The sequence below is a fragment of the Ochotona princeps genome, chromosome 15, assembly GCF_030435755.1.
Source record: "Ochotona princeps isolate mOchPri1 chromosome 15, mOchPri1.hap1, whole genome shotgun sequence".
NCBI lineage: Eukaryota > Metazoa > Chordata > Mammalia > Lagomorpha > Ochotonidae > Ochotona > Ochotona princeps.
In genome coordinates this window covers 35,010,046-35,035,966 of record NC_080846.1, presented here as the reverse complement: position 1 = coordinate 35,035,966, position 25,921 = coordinate 35,010,046, and the positions used below count along the sequence as shown (strand labels likewise).

The window sequence follows — 25,921 nt, the reverse complement described above, 5'->3', positions numbered from 1 at the left end:
GAAATGACAACAGACAGTGTCGGAAACATTTATACATATTATCTTTCAGAATATTAAAGGTTTTCATACATCACTGTAACAAATATCTTGTTTTCACTCATGCTGCTTACTAGGCTTACCAAATCAGCATTTTCAAAATGAGTACATTCAACTCTTACAACTTATAGATCATAATTCAGTAGATCAGAGGCAGGTCCCAGGCATCTGAATACTCAAAAGTGTCAAATTTGGTTAACCTGGTCAGTCAAAGTTGAGAAATGCTGTTAAACAAACCACAATATGTGATTCATATCTTCTCTTTTTTATTACCTCAAATATACAGTGAGGAAAAAATTGGCGATGGAATGTGGGAAAGAGAGAACTGAGTCAATCACCCTTTCCATCTGGCTTTTGAGATGAGAATGCAGCGGTCTGCGGCTAGGCCAAACTGCTACATAAACCAGGTTTGCTTTACTCTCCCCATTATGCTTTTATCCACACTTCTCACTTATTTCTTGATTCTTGACTTCCAAGAGACCAGGGGTATTTATGCATTATAAACCTCTGCCCAATTCACACCTTCCTTAGTTATTCTTATTTTTTGCTTTTCTAACAAGTTAAACTCCCAAGTGTGTTCATTTCAAATTTCAGTATCAATGATGCTTTGGTTTTAAATGATGTCTTTTCTTTAAAAAATATTTTTTATTTTAAGGGCAGAGCAGAAGAGAAAGCAACGGGAGGAGGAAGAGTGAGAGAGGGGAAGAGATCCTTCAGCCTGTCACTGCACAAACATACCCACAAAAGCTGGGTGAAGTCAGCGCTAGGAAGTTCAGGCAGCTTCCTTTGGAGGTCACAGGGACACACATACATCAATCATTTTCCGACAATGTACAAACCAAATCCTAAGATACAAAGCTGAATAAAAACCAGAATCTATACTGGAAAGCCTCTTACGCCTATACAAACTTTCCTTGGCAGGAAAGTCATGTGTTGGACAGAATATCTGGAGACAGTAATCTTCCTTTTCCTTTCAGGCACATTAAAGACTTCTCTAATATTGAAATTCATTTTACTCAGAGTGCATGGGTAATAAAAGCTGCGAAACTTAAATGCAACAACCTGCTAGAAAAGGTACCTGAAGACTAATACAAAAAAAACAGGCACGTGAATAAACATTCATTATCTTATGTTTTTTAACCTTAGCAAGCAACTTTTGCTGATTCCATTACTAATTAAACTAAAGAAGCAGAAAACTGTATCAATGACCTTGTGATAAAAATAATGAGAATCAACTAGAGAATCTCATCACATATCTGAGAAAACCAAAGGGGGGGTAACCACTCAGAAATGGATCAACTCAGCTAATGAAGGAGCTCCTCTAATAGAAACACTGCCAACCTAACACTTGGTTCCTTTGAGCCCTTTCTGAGTGTAGCTATCTAAGTTTGACTACAAATATTTTAATGTGGTCACACCATTTTGCAGTGTTCTAAAATCCTCAGATGCTGGTTCTACAAAATGCAACACAGGAATGTTTGCCTGTGAATTATCGAAGTTCATTCTAGAAGGGGAAGACAGTGCAAGTGAAAGAGAAGCTTAGGACTCTATTCAAGACAGATGTTTTCTCGTCTCAGGAAATATATACCCCTACAAGTATTTTTAAACAGAATTCCTATAAACTACAAACTATGTAAAATTTTCAAAATCTCCAGCACACACATTAAAACTACATATTCAGAAAAAGTATAATAAAACAAAGATGTTATATCAAATTTCAATACTGTAAAATGAAAACTGCAGGAAAATGATGTCATCCAAAATATGAATTCAAATCACAATAATGCTCAAAGAGGTAGAAATAGACAAGAGCCAATATGCTCCACTGAATAAATATCATGATGCATGGAGAAATTTGTACCTTTGGGTTGGTTTTCAAACTCTTCAGATAGGAGGTGGTAGCAACAACCCACACTGCAAACACCTTTGATTTCAGAGTTGGAAGCAAATATTCGCAGAGTATTGGGAGCAAGATCACCACAGGTATGTAGGCCTACCAGCAAACAATCCTTTATAGATAAGAAGGAAAATAAATATTGGCAGTTAAAAGGAGAGATAAACTCAGGACAAAATATTAAAAGCTCAGAAACATATGCACAATTATAAGATTCTATCAAGAAGTATTTTTTAAATTCCCATAATAAATAATTATTTACCGTAGGCAAAATAACTGATAGAAAAACTACTGAGCTGACTTCTGCATTCTTGCTTCCTTCTTCACTTATGTTTTTTCTGATTACTTCTACAGCTAATATTTGCTTTAAAATGCTAGTCTGCTTAAAAATCAGATAAAATGGGGACAATACAGTAGCTTAGGATGTCAATCTTCCACCTGTAGTGCTGGTATCCCATATGGGCACCTGTCCATGTCCTGGCTACTGCACTCCCAATTCAGGATCTCCCTACTTGTGGCCTGGGAAGAGAAGGATGGCCCAAAATCTTGGGTGACTACATCCACATGGGAGACGGAGAAGCTCCTGGATCCTAGCTTCACATCAAATCAGCTCTGGCCGTTACCGACATCTGGAGAATGAACCACTGGCACTCTCTCTGACTCTCCTCCTTTCTCCATAAATATACCTTCCAAATAAAAATAAATCACAAAAAAAGTAAAGGTTGGACTAATCAAAAGTAGGTTACTACTAAGGCAAACCCATGACCTCAGACGTATTTATAATGTACCAGTTTTTATCACTGACTTCCCTTTTTCTAGATCACCATGAAACAGAATCATAACAAAAAAAAATTCTAAGATAAAGTGGGCAATTCTACTCTAACACAAACTTAGTTACCTCATTCTTTGTAGAAAACATTGCAGTATGAAATTCAATATAGGGCCCGGCGGTGTGGCCTAGCAGCTAAAGTCCTCGCCTTGAACACCCCGGGATCCCATATGGGCGCCGGTTCTAATCCCGGCAGCTCTGCTTCCCATCCAGCTCCCTGCTTGTGGCCTGGGAAAGCAGTCGAGGACAGCCCAATGCATTGGGACCCTGCACCCACGTGGGAGACCCGGAGGAGGTTCCTGGTTCCCAGCATCGGATCGGCACAGCACCGGCCCGTTGCAGCTCACTTGGGGAGTGAATCATCGGATGGAAGATCTTCCTCTCTGTCTCTCCTCCTCTCTGTATATCTGACTTGTAATAAAAATAAATAAATCTTTAAAAGAAAAAAAAAGAAATTCAAGTTAAACATTTTTCTTCTAGTGGCAGGCTTTAGCCTGGCAGCTAAAATACCAGGAAAGATGCCCATATTCAATATCACTGTATGAGGGTTTGATACCCTGCTGCAGTGAGTTCAGCCTGTGGGAGTAGTGGAATCGTTAATAAGGCTGGGCTCCACCAACCATCAGAGAGCCCTGGATTGAGTTCCCAGATGCCCGCTCCAGCCTTAGCCCAGCCTTGGCTATTACAGCATTTTTGAGTCGAAGCACAGAATTGGAGCTCATTTATTCTTTCTCTCTTTAAGGCTCTGATTTTTAAAATATGAACTTTTGGCAAAAAATCTTCTATAAAATATTTCTTAAAATACACACAGCCTATTTAAAATGTATTTACACAGGTGTATACTGGCTCAAATGCTCAATACAGCAATCACTCTAGAGTTAAATTTATTACCTTCCTATCTCTGCCATGGTACTTACAAATTCAGTCTCAGACACTGTTTCCGATTAGCTTTGGGCTAAAGCTCCTAGGAAAGCACTAGATGACAGAGTGCTTGGGCCACAGGAGCAGAAGACTAGAATGGAGTGTCAGGTTCCTAATTTTGACCTGGTAAAGCCCTGCTATTTACAGGTATTTGAGGGATCAATCAGCAGAAGGAAGAAGTCTCTCTTGCTGTTTCTTCTGCCACACCTCCAATTAACACATCTTTTTACTATTATTGTTATTATGATATGGTTCCATAGGCACAGAGCTTTCCCCTTCCACCCTCCATTTTCTCCCATATTATTGCAATAGTATAGCTGCTCAGCAACAGCAACAAGTCAACATTCTGGTATTTGAGCATATCATGACATTGTAGGTATAAACAATGGTAGAAATTCCAGCATCCTATTGTCAACGTATATTTAACAGCAGCTTCCTTGGTAGTCTTCCCAGTATACTAGTCTCCATTATACAGTTCCTTTGGTTAATATATGTAAATATGGCAATACATGTTTGCCTATTTTGTTTTTTTATCTTATATTTTGCATGAAGGTTGCCTTTTGTCAGACAGAACACAATTTGTCCTTTTGGAGTTAGCTTATTATTTTATCGCTTCTCGGCCTTTTGGCTAAGATCAAGTGGAGTTAGCTTATTTCACTGAAATTAACAAATCTTTAACAAGATGTCAAGTAATATAATTCACGTAAATGATGGTAAGTAAAATCTTTGGCATGCAAAAAAAAAGCAAATGCATTCTATGCTATCATTACCATTTACATTATATTATAAATAACAGAAGTATTAACTTGTAACTCAAGTATTTTTTGATAATTACTTTCTGAATACAACTGCTTCATTTAAATATTATTTAATTAAAAATGTCATCTCATCCCATATAATCCAGATGTAACGCAGAGCCAACATCTAACAGATTTTGGGTTTAAATTCCAGTTCAGTCACAAGTATGAACACTCAGTTGCTTCAAACACCATTCTTTTCAAAGCCTCGTTCTAAAAGAGCATTATTTATAAGCTAAAACGTTACACAAAAAAATGTGTAACTTCTCTCTAAAATTAATTGAATATTCCTTACAGACAATACAGATATATTTAATTTCCCTGTTCACATATTTATCATGTAGGAATAGTCAATAACATTAGCAAGTTGCCACTAAAAGACAAAGCAATCACAAGTTTATCCCAACAGTAAATATTTACATATTGTGTGGGGATTGATTGACAGAATATGTGAAGTGTATATGAAATTCCAGTTATTAAATGTTGATGCATTATGAAATGCAATAAGCATTCTTCCAGCATCTTACTGTAGATCATTTTACAAGAGTTTGCATATAATTTTGTTCATATAGTTTCAACAAGATTTTAATAAACTTGAAAAGTAACAATGTGTACTACAAGTTTTTCTTTTCTTTTTGCTTTTTATTATTATTTTCCATGACACGCTTTTGTAGGTCAAGGGATTCTCCTCCATCTCCCTTTCTTTCTTTTCAAAAGTTAGTTTAAGATATTTAGGGTTATTAAATCTACTAAAAAATTAAGAATATTCAAGAATTATTGATTTCACATATGAGAAAAGCCAATTAGTGAAGATTAACTTGTTCTTTTCACTTCTGTACTACCCGAAATCATCTGCTGAAAAATTTTTCATTAAAAAATGTAAAATAATTTGGTCAGCTATCAGGCAAGGACTATCTTTTGCTTATTCATTTCTGTGGTGAAGAATTTTTGAAAAATTGAAAAAGAGTAGAATAAGGCAACTCCAAAAGCTATCTTGTATTTACAGACAATGAGTTGGTGGAGGAACTCCCACAAAATACTGCTGTAGCATATACCACTACCTGAGCTTAAGATCTATTGTACCTCACTTATATACTCCTATAATTTAGAAAAAATTGAAACTTTAAGGAATACTCAGAAGCCATTCTAGCTCAAGGAAGTCACCTATTTGGTCACTAAGGATACACTGAATATAACTTTGCCCTAAATATGTCTTTACCTCAAGTTTAAATTAAAATTGCAAAACTTTCTTGTATAATACTCAACAATCTCTAAATTGCAAAGTGACAAGTTAAATACTCAGCTGTTGTTCTTGTACATGTATTTGATTTACAAGAACTAAACTTAGCAGAGGGTACTCTAAAACGCACTTTTACTAAATTTTAGTAGCTGTCGACTAATAAAGGCTTATTTAACATTTTTTTTTCAGATTTATTTATTTTCTATTGGAAAGTCAGATTTACAGAGAGAAGGATCTTTATCCACTGGTTTTTCCCCAAGTGGCTGCAACAGCTAGAACTGAGCTGATCCAAAGCCAGGAGCCAGGAGCTTCTTCTGGGTCTCCCATACGGGTGCAGGGTCCCAAGGCTTCAGCCCACCCTTGACACCCAAGCCACAAGCAGGGAGCTAGATGGGAAGTGGGGCTGCTGAGATCAGAACTGGCTTCCATAATGGGACCCTGGCAGTTGCAAGGTGAAGATTTAGCTACAATACTACCATGCCAGCCTCCTGTTTAACATCTTATTATCATACTCTTTGTAGATCAATGTGATCAAATACAACTTAACATATGTGATCAAATACAACTTACGTGTTATCAAATAAAATGTGATCAAATACAACTTAACATGTTAAATGCACTCATAAATTGAATTCTCTGTTTAAAACATTTTCAAATTAAATTGAGAAATTTAAAAGAGAAATTACCTCAAGATCTTCAATAATGCTATGTAGTTCTGAATCAGCAGTGATAAAAGAAGTTAAAGGTGAGTAAATATTTGAGTCCTTTGACTTTGCCGTCATATTTCTTCTCCCGTGACTTGTTTCCAGCATCTCCTTTCCTTTGCTGGGTCCTTTAGATGAAGAAGTAGCCTCTGTTTCATTAATAGGGAAAAGGTCTATTAGAGAAAAAACATTTTCCAAACAATTTTCTTCTAGATGTGGCTGAGTACGTAGGTGTTCCATTTGTTTTCTGGTGTTAGAAATTACAGAATCAGAAACAGCTGGAAAACAATCTGAAGTTGTTGTTTTGTCTTTATTTGCTGGTCTGATGCTACAAACTTCCTCAATATCTGCTTTGTAGTTCATTTCACTTTGCTCTGTTGTTCCTCTTGATGTTTTTAATGTGGTTCCATTGACTTCCAATCTTGACTGAGGATGATGGGATTTCCAATGCCTCTTCAATTTCCTGTTTCTCTCCTTAGCTCCGTGAGTATTTGTATTTGAGGAATCAATTCCATAAACTTTTAAGCCATACTTCAGCGACAAAAAGGAGCTTAGATAGCCTTTACCAGAACCCAGGTCGATTACCTATAAAAAGGAAAACAAATTAAATGAAAGAAATTTTAATAACTGGTAGCAGAAAGCAGTTGTTTGTAAACCCAAATAAACAAACAAGTGAAACAATTTATATAATCTGTTTATGCTTGTTCTTTTATTTCAACTTTTTTATTCCTATTGAAAATCACTTTGATGATTTTGAGTTTTCTTGCAAGTTACAAGAGTTGTGAAAGACAAGCAGTTGAAGGGAAAAAGTAAAGTGTCCTCAATAATAAATTACATGATTGTGCACTCAGAAAATTCTAAGAATATACATAAAAGCTAACAGAAAAAGTAGGTGTACTATGCAGTACATGATGGCTCAAAATCAACAGAAAGCAGCCAGAAACAGTTGGAATATACACCATATAATGAAAGAATAAGACAACTAAACAAAAATAGCATGAAAACAGAATGTTCATGAATTTAACAAAGATGTGCAAGATTTATATACTGAAAGCTAAAACACTGCAGTGAAAAAATTTCAAAAGACCTAAGTAAACAGATGCACCATGTTTGTAAAATAGCACACTCAATACTAAAATGGCAATTCACTTGAACTGACATGCAGACCCATTATTTCCCTAGTCAAAATTCTAGCACAGCTTTCTGAACAAACTGATATGCAGGTGTTCAGGTAGCACAATTTATATGAACTAATGAAGGGCCTAGACTAACAACAACAAAAAAACACGTGAAACCTATATAAAGGATATGGACATTTTGAGAGTTGATTATTGTTTATAGCTTTTGTCTCTATTTTTGAGGAGTACACTTATCTTACTTAATTTATTTATTTTTTGCTTGTTAGTTGTTGAATTCTTCACCTAATGGAGTGTAAGCCTGTGATTGAAAAGGGAATTGAAAGTAAACCACTATAAAAAAAAAATAAAAAAGGAAAGAAAGGGAAGAAGGAGGGCAGGATGGATAGATGGATGGAAGGAAGCAACGAAGGAAGGAAGGAAGAAGTAAATTGGGAACGGGAGCCAGAGGCAGGGTAGCGTGAGCAGTATCACTATAATTCTAAATCTGTATGGTGAAATACATGGAATCTGTTCATTTTACATTAGGAAATTAAGTAAAAATATTTTAAAGAGAAATGAATAGACAATTGCAGAAATATTGTTATAACAAATCATTATCCAATCTTCCTATATATCTAAAGCTAACTCTTAAAACCAGTTAAATCCTACTGTTAAATATGAGCCACTCAAGGAAACAGTTGTATAGTTAAAGTAAAACCCATCATTAAACAAATCCTTGAGACTCTCAGGATCTTAGGTTGCTATGGCGGCCGTGACAACAGATCCCAGATGGCTATGTATACCCAGAAGTAGGAACAGCTAGCGCACAGGCTTCAAGTCCTTCTCAGGTTCTGATGAAAACTCCTCTTTTACGGCCCAAGACACTAACAAAACCAGAGTAATCACAATTACTACAGTGACATATAATACAAGAAGTTCTTTTGTCTGTGGTTGCATAAGAAACCAAGAAACTCTCATTAAAATGCATCAAGAAGAGGCTCCCTTCACATCTATCCAGACAAATGGAAAGCAAAATCTCTAAGAATGCATATCAATCTTCATGGTTTATGTAAACATGCTTATTTTTTTAAAAATATGTCTAAAGACTGCAGTATGGTTTTTGTATTTCTTCTTTTCATTTTACCAGAAAGCATTCCTTAATGGATTAAGATAAAATTCTCATTTACAAATGAATTTCAATAAACTTTTTCCTTTTTTTATCTGATACAGATTGAAAAAAAATCAGGGTTTGGAATTAGGCCAATTCAAAAATAAAATTTCAGTAAATAATGTATCATGAAAACAGATGAACTCACAACAGTTCCGTATACTACTACTCTATGTAAAATCAATAATCTGGCAAGGTTCTATGCAAAATACCAAAGGGTTAGACATGTTGTTTAAAAAACTGCAATCTAACTATAGATACCATCTTCGCCCACACTCATGAATACAAGATTACATTCTAAGATTCCACAGGAGCTCTATTTGTTGGTTTCCCTGTATCTCCATCCCTCCAGAGAAACAGAGTTGCAATGTCAAAGGCAATTTAAAGGTTTACAACTTGGAAGAAGATGGTTGGTAAAATAAACAAAAAGGACCACATCAAACTAAGAAGTCTCTGTATAGCAAAGGAAACAGCCAAAAAAGCAAAAAGGTAATCAACAGAATGGGAGAAAATGTTTGCACACTACACAACAGATAGAGAACTAATATCCAGGATGTATAAAGAGCTTCAGAAACTCAATGACAGCAAATAAACCAGTTAAGAAATGGGAAAAGAAATGAGCATTTATTTCAAAGGAATGAATGGCTAACAGACATATGAAAAAATGTTCTAGTACACTAGCAATAAAGACAATATAATGAAAACCATACTTAAGTTCCACTTAATATCAGTGAGAATGGCCTACATAACAGAAATCTACCAACAACTGCTGGAAAGGATGTGGTGGTATTGTATACTGTTGGTGGTACTGAAGACTGGTGTAGCCACTATGGAAGTCAGTCTGGAGAGTGCTCAGGCAACTGAAAATTCATCTACCATATGACCCAGCAATCCTACTCCAAAGGAATACATCCAAAAAAGGTGATACATACACATGAGAAAGCAACCTGTATCCCTATATTCATTGCAGGACAGTCAACAATTCATCAAAAAAACAATGGAAGCGACCTAAATACCCATTAAAAGAGGACTGGATAATGGAACTGTGGTAAATCTACTCTTTGGAGTACTACTCAGTCACTAAAAAGAATGAATTTCTACCATTTGCAACACAATGTCCCCAAGTAGAGCCTGTTACGCTCAGTGAAATAAGTCAAATCCAAAGACAAATATCATATGTCCTCTCTGATTCACGGTAACTTTCACCCGAAATGCACAACAAAAATTTACAAAGGTAAGTAAGTTTACACTTGTAATGTCACAAATGAAGAATGTAATGAAGACGAGAGTACCAGGAATCAAAGATTGGCAGTATGACTTTCTACTCTTGAGTGAAACTAGGCACCCAATACAACTGCTAAATATCGCTTGACAACAAAACACTAGACTCTCCACAATGGCTTACATCTACAATGTCATGAGGCACATAAAGAGCTGAATGCTGTAGTTGAAGGACTATGTTATTGTAAAACATAGGGTGACACTGGGAAGGGGAGTCAAGGAGGCAGGAAAGAGAGGGAAAGGAAGAAAGTCAACCTGCAAAACTGTAAAATGTAAAATAAAAATTTTAAAAAGTTAAATTAAAAAAAGTTAACGGAAAATGGAATGAAACAACTCTATTCTAGTGCAATGAAAATTCTTTTTTTAAAAGATTTATTTTCATTACAAAGTCAGATATACAGAGAGGAGGAGAGACAGAGAGGAAGATCTTCCGTCCCATGCTGGTTCACTCCCCAAGTGAGTGCAATGGTTGGTGCTGTGCCGATCCAGAGCCAGGAGCCAAGAGCTTCCTCCAGGTCTCCCACATGGGTGCAGGGTCCCAAGGCTTTGGGCCATCGACTGCTTTCCCACACCACAAGCAGGGAGTTGGATGGGAAGTGGAACAGCTGGGATTAGAACTGGTGCCCATATGGGATCCTGCGCGTTCAAGGCGAGGACTTTAGCTGCTAGGCAACTGCACCAGGCCCAGAAAATGGTATTTGAGTGATAATAAAATATATGGAAATTGTCTTACCTGCTTTATTCCATAGTAATCAGCAATACTGCTGATCAGTTCTGACATTGCTTGAACTTCATGAGATTTTTTCATATTCATAAAATCAACTGGCTTCACATTTTCACCTGAATGAAAATAAAAGAAGATTTAAAATACTGCTGCTAAAGAAGCAAAACGTAATAGAAATCACCAGTTGATTCCTATTTTTCAAGCTAAAATTGACAACATATATTTTATTGTGATCTCCACATGACAGATTTTTACAGGGTTAGCTGCTATGAATCAAACTGGAAATACACATGAGCAGAAGGATTACTAGCTTCTGCTGAGAGTTGGGGCTTGGGATGTAGCTGTATGTACATGCCACCATCCTCCACCAGAGCACCAGCTCGAGTCCTGCATGTTCGCCAGGCCTAGCTCCCTGCTAATCTTCCCGGAAAAGTAGCAGAAGATGGCTCAAGTACTAGGCCTGTTGCCACCGACATGGGAAACCCAAAAGGAGTTTTTGGCCCATTCCCAACCACTGCAGCCATTTGAGAACTAAACCAGTGAATGGAAGATCTGTTTCTATCCCTGTCTTCCCTTTATTATTCAATAAATAAAGCTCTTCTTACAACTTTTTAAAAAAAGAGTACTAAGAGTCCTTCTTGTGGCAAAAAATTATTAACTGCAAAGAAAATGACTGATAAATTGGAGTATGAAAAGGTTTTTAAAAATTTTCTATTAAAAGAGAGTCAGAAAGCAAGCCAAAACAAAGAATGTACACAGAACCAGTATCCAAGAATAAAACAAAACAAATGCCTACAAATCACTAAAAAAAAATAATTTAAAGGAAAAAGGGGCAAAACAATTGAATAATCCTTTCACTACCTGTACTATCGAATATAGTCATTTCTAATCAAATGTTTTCAACTTTACATTTAAAATTGCAAATTAAGTTTTTCAGCTAAGGCAGCCACATCGTAGCTATTAAGCCACAAATGGAGAGTTTCCACCAAACTAAGCAGTGCAAGACAATATTTCCATTACTGCACATGTTCTTCAAGGTGGCATCTTAGAGTATTCACTATTACAATTAGAAACTACTGAGGGCTGGCTAATCCTTGCCTTGCATCTGCTGGGATCCCATATGGATGCCAGTTTGTATCCAGCTTCTCCACTTCTCATTCAGCTCCCTGCTTGTGGCCTGGGAAGGCAGTAGAGGATGGCCCAAAGCCTTGGGACTCTGCACCCGTGTGGGAGACCTGGCAGAAGCTCCTGATTTCAGATCAGCTCAACTACAGCTGTTGTGGCCACTTGGGGAGTGAACCAGCGGAAGGAAGTTTCTCCTTTTTTTTCTGTAAATCTGCCTGTCCAATAAAAATTAAATAAAACTTAAAAAAAGAGAGAGAATATACTGAAATGAATAAACAGCATATGACAAGGTAGTCAACACCAGCAGTCATGCAAGAGTTGGGTGGTGGGGGAACTGAAATGTAGGGCTGGGATGGCTATTATGATATGACAGTGCTCACACTTGAGAATGCCTTGATGTAGGCTTACCCTGGGATCATCTCATTGGGAAACTGGGTTTTCAACAAGGTCTTTCCAAGTGTAAGTGGTGGTTACTCAGGGTCCTGTAGATGGAAGCCAGAAACTTTTTTGGTAACACACCGACAGCACTTTAAGACATGGTCTCTGTTGGAGAGGTTTGGATTCCACAAAGGATAAAGTGCCATTCTGCTAGCAGACATTAACCTAGCAAACAGAACTATGACAAATGTAGCAAAATGTTAACGAATGTGAATCTAAGTGAAAGCATACAGGGTCTGTTGTACTGTTTTGCAAATTGTCTGCATGTTTGGAAGCTTTCAAAATTAAAAAGGTGAATTACCAGATATGAAAGACCTTTGTAGATGATAAAAGGGCATCTGATTATTTTATTAATGTGATAATATTTACTTAATTCATCATCATCATATTATTATAGCTGACTCTGAGCTCAAGTTTGAGGAATGGTTTTCTTGAAAATCAACCTTCTGACTTTTGTGATTAAGTACATAATATATTTACACTTGACCTTATGACATGGTTGCGCTTTAATCAACCATATTGCTATTTGTTTTCCACTTGTCCCTTATCTATTTCCTAATTAAAGAAAAATACTAAAAAGATCCTGGCTGTAAATAACATAATTCTACTGTAACAAAAACAGATGGAAGGATTTTGTCATCTCTGGTAGACCACTGCAAATGTGTGTTTGATGATCAGGAACTATCTGAAGTTTTACTAGGGCTAATGTAGCAAAAAAACAAAACAAAACAAAATAAAATAAAAAAGCAGAAATCTTTAATATGTTCTATTTAATATGGTAACAATAGAAAATCTAGTCTTCGAGGTACGAGCTAATTCATATTGGAAAGATAGGGGGCAGTGACCACTATGTCGCTGCTAAGTGCCTAAGAAAGCCTTGCACATACACATAAATACACATACCAGTTCTCTGCTTCTTCTTTCCTTGTAGGGCTACAAGCAATTGCTCAAAAGGAGTACATATTCCCAAGTTCTGCGGGGAAAAATATTTTGCAGCCAGAGCGAAAGCTTCTGCACTCACCAGCTTCTGAGACGTTTCACTAAATATTTTGGGAAAATTAGTAACACCTAAAAAAAAAACCACAATCAAAAAAGAAACAAGTAACAGTTAATTAACAGCTAATGATCGGGCTTAAAACAATAAATGACCACCTCTAGACTTTTAGAACAAATTCAAATTTCATGATAGAGACCCTGCAGCGCAGCAACACTTCCCTCCTCAACCTTCCGCCTGCCCACATGCTTCACCCACGGTCTTCCTTCCTGTTCCTTTACGTTCCACAATGGTCTGTTTCATTTCAGTTTGCAGTAACACCCAATTAGGTAAAGATATCAACACAAAGAGAGTAGATATTAAAGAACTTCTTCTTCCTCAGAAATAGAGACACAGGTTGCAAGCAATAATGAAATTCCAGAATGTCAATCTCACTCTTATACATGAAGTTGTTGGTACTCTCTGTATTAGTTATTACAGATCAGGGAAAATACATGATTTTTGTCTTTTTGGAACTGGCTTATTTCTCTAAGCATAATGGCTTCCAATTGCATCCATTCAGTTGCAAAAGACAAGATCACATTCTTTTTTTATGGCTGATTAGTATTTCTTAGTGCATATATCTCACTTTTTCCTTATCTGGTCATCACTTGACACATATTTGGTTGACTGTATACTGAGCTTCCACAAATATTGGGGTAGCGATAACTCTTATATGCTGATTTCATTTTGTCTGGGTAAATCCCTGGGAGCAGGAGAGCTGGGTCATACGGTAGATCCATTTTCAGACATCTGAGGAATCTTCATACTGTCTTCCACAATGGCTGTAGCAGTTTATTCTCTCCAACAGTGGTTTAGGGTACCTTTTGGCTCACATCCTTCCCAGCATTTATTGTTTTCTGAGTTCTATATGAGAGCCATTCTAACTGGGGTGAATTGGTATTTAAATTTCCCTCATGGGTAATGAACCTGTTTTTTCACGTCTATGGGTCATTTGAATTTCTCATCATTGGAAAAATACCTGTTCATGTCCATTGTCCGTTTTTTTTTAAGATTTATTTATTTTTATTGGAAAGGCACATTTACAGAGAAAAGGAGAGGCAAAGAGAAAGATCTTCTATCCACGACTTCATTCCCCAAGTGAACTGAACTGAACTGAACTGAAGGGAGTGGAACTAATCTGATGCCAGGAGCCAGGAGCTTCTGCCAGGCCTCCTACATGGGCGCAGGGTCCCAAGGCTTAGGGCGTCTGCTACTGCGTTGGCAGTCCACAGGCACAGTGCTGCATGGGAAGCAGAGGAACCAGAACACTGCTGGCATCCATGACGAATCCCAGTGCTGTAGGACAGAGCAGTAGTCAGAGGTTTGAGGATTGAGCCGTCTGTGCCGGGCTCCCTTTTGCTCATTTCTTAACTGGATTGTTTGTTCTGCTGTTTATTCTGTAAAAACAGATCTGGGATACTAATTCTCTAACAGTGGAATAGCTTTCAAATATTTTCTCCCATTCTGTTGGCTGCCTCTTCACTTGGATGATGGTTTCTTTCAGAAGCTTGTTAGGCTTACATGGTATAAATTTTGGAAATGTCTCTATGGTCCTTTTTCTTTCTTTTTTTTTTTAAAGATTTATTTATTTATTACAAAGTCAGATATACAGAGAGGAGGAGAGACAGAGAGGAAGATCTTCCGTCCGATGATTCACTCCCCAAGTGAGCTGCAACAGCGGTGCGCGCCGATCCGAAGCTGGGAACCAGGAACCTCCTCCGGGTCTCCCACTCGGGTGCAGGGTCCCAGTGCTCTGGGCCGTCCTCGACTGCCTTCCCAGGCCACAAGCAGGGAGCTGGATGGGAAGCAGAGCTGTTGGGACTAGAACCAGCGCCCATATGGGATCCCAGGGCGTTCAAGGCGAGGACTTAAGCCGCTAGGCCACGCCGCCAGGCCCCTATGGTCCTTTTTCAATGTTATTTGAACTATTAGCTTAATGTAGCATGTAATTTTCTGTTAACATTTTAATAAAAATATATATTCAGATTCTAAATCAAAATTTGTTCTCTTTTTTTTGTCTGCTCCAAGAGCTAAGAGGGAAAACAGAAAAAGAAATATTAAAATATGAACAGTGATGTACTCATTACATTAATGAATTGTCTAAGCTCATCTACTACTGAGCATTTGAGGTAAGTGTGCCAATCCAGGGTTCCTCCCAAGCCACACTGCATGTGTAACCATGCTAAAAGTCCCAGGATAAAAATGTTACTGAAAAACAGTTCTTGCATCATCTGGGTCAAGCAGACACAGGCATGGCTTCCACATGTACAGTCAACCTGACAGTTCCAAAACTCTTCTGTTCATAATTGTGAAACTGGTCATTTTTCTCACAATTTTCTATACATTTAATGCAGTAACACTCATTCCATACATTTCATGCAGTAAAACTCATGAATTTAAAATGATAAGGAAAATCATTATATTATTTACAAACACCCAGTGAGTTCTCTACACAAGGATTATGCATCACACCAAACCGAGGTGTGGTTAATGCAAACTACATGATTTTCCGGCAGAACAGTCACTAGGTGTGTTTTTCTTCCAGCTCTATAATCAAAGAACTATGTATGAAGACAGAACCTTCCCCAACCCAACTCCCTTAGCGATTACAGTAAGGACAGCATTACCATCACACTCTAAGAGAATGCAGCCTGTATGAAAAGTATTCTTTGTTGCTTTCATTTTTTTTTTGCATATCCTTACCACATAAATCCACTAATTCTGATGCAAGCAAATAGGTAACGTGATAGAATTAAATAATCTTAGTTTACTATAGCCATATGCAAGGCCTTCCAATGTTTGAGAGCTCAAAAAGGGCATTCCAATTCATCTGTAGTGGTTTAAAGACACTCTAGGATGAATGAGTCTAGCAGCTGACTCACTGGAAATTATTCTAACAACTGAAATGCAACTGTGGCCTGACAGCCACAAAAAGTCATGCTACCTGTTATGAAGTTCCTTCTTGCACAGTTTATCTCATATATTTATTTATGAAATTATAAAATAGCTATTTAGATTAAGCTGAACACAAGAAAATGGTTTCAAAATTTTAAATAACAATTACATTGTTAAACTTACTTTAAAGACAGCATCTACTTCTATTATGTTGATGTTGGTAATGCTGATCAAATTCATTAATAACAATAAAATTGGCAGAAATGTGAACATTCCATACTTGACTCAACTAAATAAACTTAAATTACAAAATTACTATACTGCCTTTATTTAACATCCATTTAATGTATTATATATTAAGTTCTTTGGACATTTTACACACTAAATTTTCTAATGCAGCCAAAAATAACAGAATTTATGGCAAAATATTTAGGCATGCCACAAGAGGGGTAAATTCAGTCAACTATTAAGTGAAATTCTCAGGTTTAAAAGCAGTTTCAACATCGCCAAGTTCCAGGGCAGCAATTTCTTACAGTGTGATAGGGTAAGAGCATTAAATCTCCAAGCGCAGAGGGACTGTTAGAGTAGTCAGTTATTGCACAATGTTGCCAACAGAAAGAAATGTGATGTTTCTGCTGGAAAAGGAAAAGTTCAAATCAACTTAAACACTACTGAAAATCTTTCCAAAAATCCCATCTTACCCAAATCAAACTGTTCATTTTGGTGTAGTTCTGGCACTCCCAGTAATTTCATAAACTTAGAAGTCTTAATTACAATTACATTCCTTGTTCAGCAATGAGCTTTTTAAAAGGATAGTGTTCTCAGTACAATAGTTCATGTCATTTAGCATTTACAATGGTTTACTTGCGTAGTCTAAAACGCATTGAAAAACATGCCTTAATTATGGAAATACGGCTGCCATATATTTTTCACTTTTCAAGTGATTCAGATAGCAACTTCTGTGACTTTTTATTTTTGGATGTTCAGAGAGAGAGAGAGAAAGAAAGGTATGAATGAGCTTGTCTTCTCTCCTTGAAGCAGCAGGTGCGGGTTCAGCGGCAGTGCCACAGTGTGTTACCCTCACAGTGCTTCCTTAGGTACTTGCAGAGTCGGTCCGCAGGTAGCCAACGACAAACCAGAAGCCACTGCACTGTTTAGCTTACATTGAGTCAATGCCTAGGGACTTTTGTTCCTGCTCATTGCACCTGCGTAGTCGCTGGCCTGATTATTTTGCCTACATCTCCCTCTACTGGAAGCTCTTGCTCTGCTTGTAATTTAATCTTTATCTTTCTTACTTTTATTTTTTGTGCTACCTTGATAAAAAAAAAAATCATATATACATGTTTAAGACAATCTCAAGGTAAACAAATGCATAATGAACTTTCAAAACTAAAAATAAAATAAAAATAACATCTACTATTTACAATGCATACTACTTAATAAAAATCCAAAAAGTACATATTTGACTATTATACAACAACTTAAACATTGACTTGTCAGGGTTCACAGTAACTCATGACTGTTATCGCTAACCACTGAATACTTGCCTTTTCAGGAAATGGCTTTGTAAGTTAATTACACAGTACTCTCACATTTACAGAGGAAGAAGTTGACAGGGAGGTTTTAATTCTCCCAAGGTTTGCACAGACGCTGAGGAGCAAGGCATGAAACCAAGGCAGTGTGCTATCAGACCCTGCTCTTCAGGCCTGCATTCTGTTAGCATGTCACCATCACAAGTCCATGGACAGTGAGGAAATCAGCAAAGCACCAACACAGAAAAAGATCAGACGCAGAGTTAGTTGTGGCAAGAATTCTCTCCAGTAGAAATTAATTCACAGAAACATCTTAAGATATTGCATATTTGTGTTATCATCTTAATTTTTCCACTTTCTTCATTCTCTCTCTCCACTAGAGGTAATCTTAAGGCTTCAATAAATAAAAAAAAATAATAATAATAAGATGTTGTGGAGGCTACTTTGTAATAGTTCCACGCCCTGTGAAGGCAACAATACTTTGCACATGGTATGTATGAACGCATTCATTTCTTCCTAAAAGTTGTACAAATCCAAAAGATTCAAAACTAAAGTGAATATTCTCACTCTCCAATCCTTCGATTCACTGAGTGAAAAAGTTACAAATGACTTCATTATCTTAAATGCTTCTCTTACTCTCAATGCACAACACCAGCCTCTCAATTTTGGTGCAAAAGGGTTTCTTGTGTGGAAATCCCCTTGCCTATCATTACTATGTTTTGCGTCCGTTGCCTCTCACCATTGCTGCTGTGAGAGCGACTCCCAAAGCACAATGCTCACGGAGCGCTGCTTGAGGGAAACACTTGTTTTAAAGTGAACAACAACTTTCATTCAGTGCAAATTTGACCAAACCTTTTCTGGCTTGGCCTCCTCAACAGCTGACTTTTGGCTTCAATATTTGATAGATGTTTTTAACCGAAAGTTGAAGTCTGTCTTATCACCCTTTGCAAACTAAAGATACAGTGCATTAAATTCTACGAACACGTGAGTCTAATCTAGCCATAATCCTGTGGTGACCAAAGGAAAAAAATAAATATACATACTGTCTCCTTTAGAAGAAATCCTTTCAGATCACCTGGTTATGTTCTGGCAATGTTTTTTGCCTGAGTTATTCTAGTCTAAGTTATACATGAATACATAATGAAAAAAATGTTATTTAAATAATGTAATTCCTACTCCTGAAAGGAATAAGATGTAACAAGAAACTGACATATCCTTATTGTCCCAATATTGTCACAACGTACATCTGATCATTCTAAAAGCAGTTTTACATAACAAGGTATCTATAAAAACAAAATCAAATGTAAGAAATTCAACCACAACATTTTAACTCTAACCAATCCTTTTCAAAATTTGAGGAAAATCAAGACATGCAGAAAAAAGAAATGTAGAAATTTCTTTGCTAAATAAAATAAACTTGATAAGAATGAAAGAAAGCAAGCCAGCCAGTAGCACCCACAACGTCCAAGGTATTAACTAAACTTGAAGGAAGTTGTCTTAACTTATGACTCATTTGGTGGACACAGTGTTTTACAGCTTCACAGAGCATGTGGATAACAAACGCTCAGCCAGGATGGATTCAAGGGGATTCAGCACTGCCCAGTCAGAGCTCTACGGAATGCCACAAGGGGTGAGCTCACTCAGACCTTTACACGGGTTCCCCCTCTTGGCTGAACACCCTCTTTCCCCAGATATACTTGTGGCTCCCTTTCTGTCTTCTTTCAAGTTGCTAAATTGGTTAGTTTCCATGTTTGGAAGAAAATATTTGGCCCAAAGCTGCCTTCGGGTGCCATGAACTGCAAAGTAGAAGTATATTTTCCTAGCAGTAGCTGCTCAATTAGAGCAGTTGATTTTCAGCCAATCACAGACTGCCAATTGAGCAGACCATGTCCATATGAGACAAATGCTTCACACACCATACCCATAAAAGGTAAATGCTGCCTGAAGTCAATTAGGTTGTTTCTATGCCACTTTATTTTCTCTGGTTTTAAATATAACTTGCATAGGTGGTGGGGTGAGGCATTCTGAACCAAATTTGATCTTCAACGATGCCTGGTTCTGGAAACTTCTCCTTGCTGAAATAAACTTTGTCAGATTTTTTTTTACACAAATCATTTTTCAAATATTGTCATTGCAGTGAAGACTCCGACAATTCTATTTAAAATTGCAAACTCAACTCTCACTCCCCTTCAATTCTTTATTTTATGGCACTTCGAATCATCTGATACAGGATGTGAAATCTAGAAGGATATTCAGCTGTCAGAGTTCTTCCTAAACAGAACTGTATTTACCCAGGAACAGAGCTTTGCAGTGAAATTAAACATATCCAAGGAAGTATAGACAAGTATTTCCAAAGGCAACTACATAAGCCACCTTAGACACAAGGGTTCATTAGTTCCTGTTCCTACTTGGATGTTGACTGCTCCCTTTCCCAAGAGGCCCTTGTGTCCCCTTGGTCTCCTGTGTGTCACTACGTGGAGTGGGAGCCATGTGGGAGGTCACTTCCACCATGGTGCATGTGCTCAGGGGTACTTCTTGTGAGGGAAGTGCTACGGAAGTCTGGGTTTAGATCCTCTCTGCTTCCTGTAGCACCAAGAGATGTTTCCTCTGTACTTGCTGCACCTCACACCACCTGCTACAGGGCCCTGATCGCAGCCAAAGGCTGTGCCACAGGCAAAGGCTGTTCCATGATGTTTCGACTTGCATGCTCCAACACAAACTGCTAAATAAACCATTTCTCTTTATAAGCTAGATGCTGCAGGCATTTCATAACTGTAATGAAACAGCCAACTAGCACTGTGTGGAAATCCACGCAAGCAGCTGGCTTCCACTCACTGCTGGAGGTATCACCAAGGGACAAGCGACCTGTCCAGAGCATCCTGCCTGGGTTGGCTCATTCTTCAAGTTTTAAAGATGGACAGTTACCGAAATCTGTGCATAGCTCCGGGGTATGAAAAACACGGGTGCCTGCATCTGTGTCCTCTTAGGGCTCTGATTCAGACTGGATTGCCACACAGACTTGTCATTTGCTAATTTCTAGCAAGAACCGCCACCATCAAGCTTGGTTAATAAAGATTTTGTAATACATTCTAGACTTGTCTGGAGGGATCTCTCTCACGTCCCGCAACACTTCCTTACCTACTGGCTCCAGTTCTGGCTGGGCCTGGGAAGGTCATTACATCATGGCATAAGCAACATTTACAAGGAATAGGTTTTTATTCACTGCAGTTCTTGGCACATAGTAGGCATTTAATGAATGAATGAGCAGAATAGTAAGTAAGAACTGGGATTTGAATACTAGCTTCAACTATTTGTTATTATGGATGTGAGCTTTATGTTACTATGGATATATTTATTTGATCCATGACTTAATTTCTCTATCTATAAAGTTTGGGCACAATATCCACTCTAAAGTGTTGTAAGTCACATAATTTATACATATACATGTATACATTCATACAGACATAAACAACTACGGTTTTGAAATTTCCCTAAAACAGACTAGATTCTAATGGATAACCCCCAAACCAAGAAGTCTAACTATACGTAGCAAATGTCCTAACGGTGAGACTTAGTTGGGATATAGTGTATAGAATAGCAAAGCAGAATTTCAAGTAAAGATCAATAGCGACACTCGACTTCTGCTGTTAAGAAGGAGGTTTGGCTTCTGAAATTTGAATGCAAGATCTCCGTTACGGGGAAGTTACACTGTAGCATAGCGAGTGGAGCCACGGCGTGCAATGCAGGAACCCCAGGCTGGAGTCTAAGCTGAAGTCCCAGCTGCCCTGCCGAGGCAGCTCCCTGTCAACAACGCTCAGACCCCTACCACCCATCTGGGAGATCCAAACTTAAGTTCCCAGACCCTGGCTTTGGCCTAGCCTACCCCTGGCTGTCGGGGCCGTACAGGGAATGAACGCGTCTGGAAGATTCCCTCTCATTCCCACTCTTCTCTCTTTTAAATATATTAATCAATAAACCTTTTTGAAAAAGCCCTCCTACTAGAATCAACATACACTTGGGGTGACTGAGTTGCAATGTGAGAATCAACAAGCAGGTGTAACCTGAAATGCTGGGAATCAGCATTCTCTAGATAAGATGAACACAGGAATTCTACATTGGAAAGCCTGCTAATTAGCATTTGGCATTATGTCTCAGAGTTAACTTTAAAATACAGGACAGAGTTTTACTTTCACTGATACTTCTCATTAAATCTTACATGTAATTTGTTATTTGATATCTTGATTATGCACAAATGACCTATAGTAGAGTTTTAAGCTTGTTTCAATTTTCTATTATCCCAACTCTTTTTTTTTTTTTTTTTTTTTTTTTTTTGACTGAAAAGTAGTCTATTTTATTTACATAGATTTTCTTTATCCATTCATGTATTGCTAAACATCTCGTTCTTTTTTTTTTTTTTTTGTTTTTTTTTTAATTATTTATTATTTAACTTCAGTAATTACATTGTATTATGTGACACAGTTACATAGATACTTGGGTTCTCCCAACCCCTCCCCAAACCCTCCCACCATGGTGGATTCCTCCACCTTATTGCATAACCACAGCTCAAGTTCAGTTGAGATTTCCCCATTGCAAGCGTATACCAAACATAGAGTCCAGCATCTTATTGTCCCGTCAAGTTCAACGGTTTCTTAGGTATACCCCCTCTGGTCTGATGACAGAGCCAGCAGAGTATCATCCCAGTCAATTGAAAGCTCCAACATACCATCAGCAAAAATTTACATCATTATGGAATTAATTGACATAGTAATGAGTAACCAATATGTTAAAAGTAAATGCGGGTTCCCAGCCACCTTCTGTGACCACCTCACCTATATTTTAATTATCCCAACTCTATCATCAGAAGAAAAAAGCAAGAGAAAGGAGATTCACAGAAATTCAATAAATTTGAACTTCACATAAAATTAGTCATTTGATCATAAATGAAACAAATATTTTAAAATATTTCCTGAAATTTTCAAATAATCTTTATGTGAGAGGCAGAGAGACAAAAAGAGACACAGAGAAAGAGAGGGAGACCCATGTAGTGGTTCACTCTCAGAGCAGTGAAGCCATGGCCAAGAGCAGAGGGGAAGGCAGGTGTTGGTCCAGCAGGGAGGCAGGGAGCCAGCAGGGAGGCAGGGAACCAGCAGGGAGGCAGGGAACCAGCAGGGAACCAGCAGGGAACCAGCAGGGAGGCAGGGAACCAGCAGGGAGGCAGGGAACCAGCAGGGAACCAGCAGGGTGGCAGGGAGCCAGCAGGGGGCGGCAGGGAGCCAGCAGGGAGGCAGGGAACCAGCAGGGAACCAGCAGGGAACCAGCAGGGAACCAGCAGGGTGGCAGGGAGCCAGCAGGGGGCGGCAGGGAGCCAGCAGGGCGGCAGGGAACCAGCAGGGAACCAGCAGGGAACCAGCAGGGTGGCAGGGAGCCAGCAGGGGGCGGCAGGGAGCCAGCAGGGCGGCAGGGAACCAGCAGGGAACCAGCAGGGCGGCAGGGAACCAGCAGGGAACCAGCAGGGAACCAGCAGGGCGGCAGGGGAACCAGCAGGGAACCAGCAGGGCGGCAGGGGAACCAGCAGGAGGCGGCAGGGAACCAGCAGGGCGGCAGGGAACCAGCAGGGAACCAGCAGGGCGGCAGGGAACCAGCAGGGAGGCAGGGAACCAGCAGGGAACCAGCAGGGCGGCAGGGAGCCAGTGCAGCTGCCTCCTGGCAGGGAAGCAGGGAGCTGGAGTCAGGATGCAGTGACCCGGGTGGAAAGCATACCTGGGAACCCAGAGGTGCGCTACACAAACCTGAACTGCCAGCTAAGCATCTGCTAGATGAATAACAAATGTAGATTTCATATATAAAACATGAGTTAGTTAAAAATGCAAAAGAAATCTCAGGTTTTTATAATTGATAATTGATAATTTTTAAAAATTGATAATTTTATGAATTTTTATAATTGATAAAAATGATTCTATGAAAGTGCAGCGTCCGGTTCCAAAGCAATCTCTCATTCCTCTCTCCTTTCTGCTGTCGAAGAGATAAGAACAGAGAAAGAGAGAGCGAGAGACCTTATCTATCCCTCCCTTAGTTCCTATGTGGTATCTTTGGCTGGATCTGAGAACCTAGTAATGTAAGTGCTAAAGGTTTTATTAAATTTACATGTACCCGAGGGTGATCAATGAGTCAATCCCAAAGTACTTTCACACTTGTGAGGCAAAGCAGACATTTGTGAGACAACAGCAGAAGAGCTGCCTACCCAGACTAGGCTTGTCAATTCTAGGAATCTATAGATATGGCAGAGGTTGGCATCTGTGTGGGGCAGTGGGCGAAGCGGCAGCTCGTGATGCAGCGTGCCAGTGCCAGTCCCTGCTCCGCTCTGCTCGCTGTGTCTTCCCCTCCAGCTCCCAGCTAAGACACCTGGGAAGGCAGGCAGCTGAGGATAACCCGCCACACCCACGTGGCCGAAGGCACCACACCCACGTGCCAGAGCTGCATCAACCTCCGAGCTCCTGGCTCAGGCCTGGACCAGCACTGGCCATTGCAATCTTTTGAGGAGTGAATCAAAGGGTATGTGATCTCTCTATGACTTTTCCTTTTGAAATAATCAAATAAACAGATGATGTAAAAAAGATAGAGACTTAAGGTGGAGGGGTGTAGAAACTAAAAGGAGGTAAGGGATTTTTAACTCTATTCAGTTCCATTGCAGCCCCAGTTTCCCAGGCTCTGGTAATTCATGCTGATGTCCAGCAGAGGTCCGTGAGGAACAGCCTGCCCAAGGACTCTCTTGGCTTGCTTCACGCACAAAGTGATCAGCCAACCCTTTATAAAGTCACTTTTGCTCCACTGATTGCAGCTTGAAATAACCAACAGAGCTATTCGGCACGTTTTGAGATGGCAGTTCCTCCCTCCAGAGACATCTGAATTTCCTATCTCAATTGTCATTTTTGTGAAACCACTGTAGGCCGTACTACTTAGCAATGCCTCAGCACGCCTCCATCCTAGGCCTGCCACTGTACCATCAGCCTCTTGTTTCCTAGCCTAGACTCATTTTCCAAGAATGATATCTATTAGTTTATTATTGAGGTAAGGAATACAAATGGACTTATTAGTCTCAAAAAAGTTATTAGCACAATCAAATTACTAAAAGGATTTTTTGAGAGAAAGCAAAATAAAGTCATAGTTCTGAAAACTCCTTTTCCCCTCCATTACAGATAGCATATCATTTGTATTTAATGTCATCTTCCATTCTTATCCTAAACTCCCTTGCTTATATCTCAACTTTAGTACAAAATAGATGCTATTCTACTCTCTTTTAACCAAATGCAGTTATAAACAATTACTGTAAATGAAATCAACCACAGGGCTGGTGTGATGGCTCATTCACTAATCCTCTGCCAGCAAGCGCCACCATCACATAGGGTTACTGGTTCATGTCCTGGCTGCCCCACTTCCCATCCAGCTGCCTGCTGCACCCACAAGGGAGACCCAGAAACTCCAAGCTCCCATCTTCTGGCTCCTGGCTCTGCAGTGGCACAGCTCCAGCCACTGTGGCCATTTGGGCAGGGAAACAGAAGACAGAAGATCTTTCTTCCTGTCTTTCCTCTCTGAAAATGACCTTTCTCAAACAAATAAGTTTAAACAAACAAACAAAACAATTTGCAGTTAGCACACACTTTTCACTGTCCCAGATCAGATCTCAGGTTAAGCGTCCTGACTGCTCCACCTGCCATCCAGTCCCCTGCTAACACACCTGGAAAGCAGCCGGCGTGGCCTCAAGTACTCAGATCCCTGCCTCTCACGTGGGAAACACACATGGCATCCTTAATTTCTGCCTTGCCCCCAGAGCCTTCTGCACCGCGGCAGACTGAAAACCTCTCGCTTCATCACTTTGCTTTTTGAATAAATATATACTAAGAAAACAAGTCTGTGGAAAATATAAAAGTCAACCTTTCTTCGCTCAGCGGTAATGGCAAGGGCCAGAAAGCGTACATGCAAAGACAAATCCTGGAAGCCTGCTGCCGACTCCCCATCACTCCACCTGCAAAAATATGCTGGCCTGAGAATCGAAATTTCCTAAAAGCACGGAACCCGAGAACCTACTAAAAATCAAGGTACGTAATAGAGACTTTGCAAAGTCTTCTTAAATTAATTCACGGCTACCAGCGTCGTCCAAGGCGCCATCCTTGCCTTCCTGTACC

At 39.0% G+C, this 25,921-nt stretch overlaps 1 protein-coding gene and 1 pseudogene across 4 annotated transcripts in view; one reads left to right on the top strand and one right to left on the bottom strand.

Annotated features, from left to right (window-relative positions):
• METTL25 (methyltransferase like 25) overlaps positions 1 to 25,921 on the bottom strand; it is a 65,290-nt gene that overhangs the window by 38,490 nt on the left and 879 nt on the right. The window contains exons 2-5 of one of the 4 annotated variants that reach the window (XM_058673208.1): positions 13,179 to 13,343; positions 10,722 to 10,828; positions 6,404 to 7,006; positions 1,898 to 2,045 (exon numbers count right to left, since the gene is read on the bottom strand). In XM_058673208.1, coding sequence (XP_058529191.1) covers positions 1,898 to 2,045; positions 6,404 to 7,006; positions 10,722 to 10,828; positions 13,179 to 13,343 — 1,023 coding nt within the window. Of the gene's footprint in view, positions 1 to 1,897; positions 2,046 to 6,403; positions 7,007 to 10,721; positions 10,829 to 12,245; positions 12,291 to 13,178; positions 13,344 to 25,921 lie in introns of those variants that run through there. The other 3 variants (XM_058673210.1, XM_058673211.1, XM_058673209.1) reach the window with 3 other exon arrangements.
• On the top strand, positions 4,289 to 4,455 carry LOC131482147 (U2 spliceosomal RNA; annotated as a pseudogene).